Consider the following 6,000-nt stretch of genomic DNA (forward strand, 5'->3'; position numbering starts at 1 on the left):
AGAAAGCTGTCTTCAGAAAATGTAAATTGTAAATACACCAACTGAAACTGTGGTAGGAATACTTCTCAGCATTGTATCTTGGCATATGGAAGAAGGTACGTTTTTAACACTACCATTTAGTTGATGTAGCATTCAGAACAAACTGTACTATCCATGCCTCTACCACGCAGATACGAGAATATATTAGGAAGCTGATTGCACTGTCAAAAAGTCATGTAGCAGGGGATGGTATTTGGCTGTTTCAAATAGGGAGGAGGGCTGCTGTTAAGCAGATTTTTTCCTATATTTGCACATCTCTCCTAAATGTCTACTATGAATATGTACTCATTGAAAGTTCTGCCTAAAGTTTTAAAAATCCTGGTACTGTAGTAAGGCCCTGTAGCCATATATACAGGTTTCTGTCTAAGGAGGTATTTCAATCTGCTCAAAGTGAACCAGGTACGCACTTACATGGAATGCAGAGAGAACACACGTTTGAGAAATGTGTGCTCCTGTGTTCCTAGGTGAATTGGCCATGAGGAAGAGAGAAAAAGCACCTTTTAATACTTCAAGATAATCCAGAAAAGCAGAGCTACCTCCTCCTCTTCCTTATTTTTCAACAAATAAAATTTGGAACAAGATTAAGAGTCTGAGCCAGGGTACAGATGCAGCAGATGTGATGGCTGTCTTTCTGATTTAAGGCTTTTGAATCAGTTCAAAAACAAGTTATGGACCATTATAACCCTCCATGTAGACCTCTCCTGTACACTTGAAAGTAATCCCACTCTAATTATTTGCAAAGGTGCAGAGAATGCATCCTGGCTATAATTTTATCCCAGTGGAAAGCATGTGTTTTAGTTCTTCACCTTCTTGTTAGCATCAGGCCTTCCACTGTATTACTCATTATCTTGAGATAGTTCAGACCCAACACTAAGACCTGACACCATTCAGACTATTTTAGAATATTTAAGGTGATAAACTGCAGACAATGGGGAAATTAATTTTCTTCTTTCTCCTATCCATCTAGTCTTCCAGAAATTTTTTGCCTGGTCTGTAGGATGCAACCTGCTCGGCTTTTATTGAGCATACCTAGCTGAGGAATATAAAAGTCATTGCAGCTCTTGAAGTACACACACCCTGCTCCCAATATGTCAGTAGCATGGCAAGAGCAGATCCCAAGACATGCCTTTCCATCAGAGTTAGCTTTACAAGGGAAAATTCTAGCATGCATGAAGGCTTTCAAAGAGAGTGAGAGAGACTTGAGAACAGTTTATAAATTAGTATCAAGTGCTTAAGTGCAAGTTATTTTAGAAACAACATTTTTCAGTATTTCATGGTTATTTTTTTAGGGAAAGAAAAAGTTGCTATGCTACTTCAATCCAACACAGGACTTCTTTTAACTATTCAGAAAAAAGTCATGATGAAAGAGCCATGAGGTGCCAACTCCACCAGCACACCAATTCAGTCACACTAAAAATACTGCAGTAATGGTCAGCTTCAGCATTTTTCCTCTCAAGGCCTATATTTAACGTTGTTCTCCTTCACTTAGGAACATTTCCCGTTTTCCAGTTCCCTCTATTCTACCAGTTCTTTTGAAGATTAGGAAATAATACCGAACTGCAAAAGCCATCTTCATAGGACACTGATTAAACCATTAAGCAATTAATCCAATTTTTCTAATTTGTATAAGGCTTATAAATTTTACTGCATTAAAGGCTATTTTCTTACAGCTTTGAAAACGCTTTTTTCACTGACAGCTGTGAAAAATAGCTTCAGTGCAGATGAAGCACACACGCATTTTGCTTTGAAATCTGTGCCCGATTAATCCCTCCAAACCTGTATTTACCTTCCACACTTCCCTGTACCGCCCTGCCAAGCAACAATAACTTCGTTTTACTCTTGTGCCTCGGTGTCTCCCGATCCCTCCTATACCCGGTGCTCCCCTGCAGCCCTCACCGCCTGGACCCCGCCGAGCTCCGTGCCACTGGAGGACGAGCAGGAGAGCGGACCAGAGCCTACCTGAACTGCTCCCCGGCCGGCACTGTCAGCTTGTTCAGCTTGTCCATGCTCCGCGCTGCCCTACGCGGACACACTGCGCTCCTCCCGGCACCTGTCGGCGCGGCCACTTCCTGCTCCCGGGCTCGGCTCCCTCCTGGTGCCAGGACTCGCGGGGCAGCAGAAACTTGCCTACCAGCAAAGGCTCCGGTAGGTTAAATCGCGGCCGTGCCGAGCTGTTGAAGCCTCTCTCCGTCCCACTTGCAAGCGCTGGCAAAGGAGGGACCCGGTGTTCGGGAAGCCCGGACCGGCCCCTTCAGTCCCGCCCCCTCTCCCGCCCTGTCCGGCTGCGCGCACAGGTGGCTGCGGCCCCGGCGGTTGAGGTGGAGACTTTGGAAATGGAAACGCGTGGCCTCGCCAAGCCACTCCTCCCTTTAGACCTTTCGGAATGCCTTAGTGAAGAGCTGGCTTGGCCTTGGAGAAAGGTGAGGCTGCAGCTCGGATGCCCAGCTTTATGGCGGGTCAGGTTAAGATGAATTGCAGTGGGCTGTGGCAGGGCTGGGTAACCCGCTCTCCCCTGAGAGTCCAGCCCCAGGTGTCTTAGCACGCTGCAGGGACCAACGGAGGCACTTGGCTCCTTCCTGCTCACCCCTATTGTCCCCCTCCCAGCGAACATGTGCTAGGTATCAACATGCTGCTGTGGGGATTTTCCTTCACAAGTTTTGCTGGACTAAAGAAATAACATTTTTATCCCCAGTCTTTTAAAAATAACTGTCACAGAAGTAAAAGCCCCATTTGCTCACCCTTCTTCTTTAAGGTAGGAGTAAGTCCTGATCTTTCCAGGAACACAGGGTGAGGCTGCTCCCATCCAAGATATTCACAGCTGATCTGTGTTTTATGGCTCTGATATCTCTAAGCTCAACCATTCTCCTCCCCCTCGCCCCCCCTTTTATAAATGTACTTTTAGGCAGCTTTTTTCTGGGGTGCAAGGTAAGTACATGTTCATGTTTTCTTAATACTGAAGTGCTGATTACTTTGCACCTTTGGAGTTGACTCATCCATTTCTTTCCGCGTCTATGGACTGCCTGCAGCTTAGTTCATAAGCTAAAGCAGCTCTATGTGCTGGAAGTGAAGTGAACTCAGCTGGAAGTGAACTGGACTCTTTTGCAAGTTTACTCCCTGAAAGTTATCTTGATAATTAAATTAGTTTTGAGTCAGTTAAAATTAACACTGGTGATATGAAGAAGTGGGTACAAATATATTGCAGCGCCACTTTACCTTTTGCTTGTATAACATTCCCACTATATGTAAACAAATGTCACAATATGGGATTCAGTCAGTACTCTCAGGCAGCAATTGCTCTTACACAACTGCCTCTTGCCTGAATGCTGCAGAAATCCCAGGCTGTTTCCTGTTGAGATCTTTGGTGGCAGTCTGTCACTGGCACTGCCACACTTATTTTGCCTTCTTTCTTCCTGACTCAACAAATCCCAGGTGCAGAGGGCTTTCCTGCCTGTCCTCGCAGTGCTGTCACCTTGCTGGTTCTGGGAAGGGGACACTGGTGATGCTTAGGGCACTCAGGGCTTGAGGACAGTGCAGCTCATGCAGGATCTCTTGTCCCTGTGATTTGGTGGCCAATGTGTTTGTATAGCTGTGCAGTGAAAAGTACGGGGGAAGGAGTCTGTTGCAAATGATCTTGCAAAAAGTTACAGAACAGGGGGTTTTAACTGCATTGAATCCCTGAGTTTTTTCAGTACACAGATGTTTGTGAGGGTGCAGCATGGCATGGAAGGACTAAGGTGTGTGACTGCTTAGACTGGTACTGCTGCTAAGAAGTTACTCCTAAGAAAGTCTCTATTGCATGAGGCTTGTTCATTGGATTTTGTGGCATCTGCTGTGGTCCATCTCCACTGGTCACACCTCAGACTGCTTGCTTCTTCCATGCACACATATGGTGCATTTCACAGCCCTGCTTCACTTTAGTATCTCCTAGCAGTTTGTAGCTAAAAAAAGCTAAATCCTTTCCTATTACTGCATCAGGGCTTGTTTTTACCTGTCTGGAAAGCAATAGAGGAAGAGGAGGCAAATGCTTGTCCTCACAGCCCTGGCCCTCTGATACAGATTTACACAAGGCACATCTTCCCTTTATATCCATTACTACCAAAACATACTGACTCGAGGATCTTTTCTCGGTAATAAAAGAGTCCTAGCCTAGAATTAGCAGAGGTACCAGCCTATGTGGGCTAGGCTGACTCTCTTTGCTCCTGTAAAAAAGCTGGGGAGGTAATTTTTAAGGGTGTGTAGTGGTAGGACAAAGGTTAATGGTTTTAAACTGTAAGAGGGTAGATTTAGATTAGACATTAGGAAGCAATCATTTAGTGTGAGGTTGTTGAGACTCTGGAACAAGTTGCCAAGGGAATTTGTGGATGCCTCCTCCCTGGAAGTGCTCAAGGCCAGGTTGGATAGAGATCTGGGTAACCTGCTCTACTGGAAGCCCATGCTCTATCTCTGCCCATGAAGAGAGATTAGAAATAGATGAGTTTTAGGATCCTTTCCAAACCATTCTAATGTTATTATATGATATAATATGATATGATATATAGAACAGGGGAAATAAAAAACACAACTCAAAAAGCACACACAGGATCCAGTATACCACAGTTATTTTAAACCCAGAGTGTTTTCTTCTGGCCACCTTGTTGTGTATGTGCCTCAAAAATATGTGGATCTAAACAGTGTAGCTTTACCAGAAAATGGCTGCAGCCTGTGTAGCTCTTTCTGATCTGTCTCCAAATATCTTCTCTGGCCATCTGGCCGGATGTTGAGAAAGCTTCTTCGGGTGCTACAAGTTAGGACAACCACAAACCTTAAATAAAGAACATGCCTGAGTCCCTCCAGACAGCCCTAAGCTGCTTCTTTTGCACAGCAGGTTGTTTCAGAGTCCAAACTTCTGGCCCATGTGGGGACTGATTGTGTCTGTGATCAAGAGGGTTTTTGTATAGTCCACATGGAGAGGCACAAACCAGAGTCTGCAGTTGGCAAGGACAGCCCTGCAGTCCTGCATCAGGGTTGAGGCAGGTGAGTCACAGCAGTTCCTCCATCTCTCCAGTGTTAATTGTCACCCCAAAATGGTGTCTCTAGGAACAATGACTGGAGGAAGGGCCAAGGCCCCTGTAACTCCCACTCCAGGAAACACCCTGCCTTTCTTTTCAGGAGCCCTGTGAGGACTTGGAGGTGCCAAGTTTGAGACACATAGCAAACATAATGCCATGCTATTTTTACAGTTGTAACCCCAGCAACTTTGGCATAATGTGCTCATTTGGAGAATGCCAAAGAGGAACTGGGATTTGTTTTACCATGTAGGTGGCATCTTCACCATAGTTATGGTTAACGTGAAACCCTACTCCTCAGCTGTAAGTGCTAGTCTTGGCAGAGAGGGATTTGTTTTGAGGGATGCCTGTGCCACCCCCCTGGCACCATAAGGGACCAACTGGGACAGTGGGAGTAGTGTGGCCACCAGCCTGCAGGCATTGCTGCCCAGAGGCATGGTCTGGCAGCCTGGACCAGACTGTGCTGCCCAGCTGAGGTGAAGGACAGGTACCAGGGGTGCAGAGCACAACAATATACCAGAAGAATATATCTTGATGTCTTAGATGAGATTTCTTGCAGATATGTTTCCACAGTTCTGGTTTTCTAGAGCATAGTCATTCAAGCCCTTGCACCTAAGTAGTATTTTCTTATCTAATGAATAAGAACCCACGTTCGCATGGGCTTTACCATCTTGGTGATGAAATAGTTGGTAACTTTAGTTTTGGTGTATGACTACAAAAGATACAGGCTGAGTTCCTAGCACCATGGTTTAATACAGGTAAGGCAGGGTTTGCCAGTAGTCTTCTTTGGCAGAATGGGTCACAGAATATGCATGCTTTTTTATTTGTATTTTTTATGCTCAAAATGCCATTGAAATTTTGGAAAAGCTCTTCTAAATTCTTGGACAGATTTTCTAAATGTCAGTAACTGTTGCAA

The 6,000-nt window shown here is 45.1% G+C and overlaps 1 protein-coding gene across 3 annotated transcripts in view; it reads right to left on the bottom strand.

Annotated features, from left to right (window-relative positions):
* BLNK (B cell linker) overlaps positions 1 to 2,301 on the bottom strand; it is a 44,614-nt gene extending 42,313 nt beyond the window's left edge. The window contains exon 1 of one of the 3 annotated variants that reach the window (XM_030453069.1): positions 1,999 to 2,301. In XM_030453069.1, the coding sequence (XP_030308929.1) occupies positions 1,999 to 2,045 (47 nt within the window). In that variant the 5' untranslated portion in view covers positions 2,046 to 2,301. The remainder of the gene's footprint in view (positions 1 to 1,998) is intronic. The other 2 variants (XM_008501995.2, XM_030453068.1) reach the window with 2 other exon arrangements.
* Between the last annotated feature and the right edge of the window lie 3,699 nt (positions 2,302 to 6,000).

This window comes from Calypte anna, chromosome 6 (assembly GCF_003957555.1).
Source record: "Calypte anna isolate BGI_N300 chromosome 6, bCalAnn1_v1.p, whole genome shotgun sequence".
Taxonomy (NCBI): Eukaryota; Metazoa; Chordata; class Aves; order Apodiformes; family Trochilidae; genus Calypte; species Calypte anna.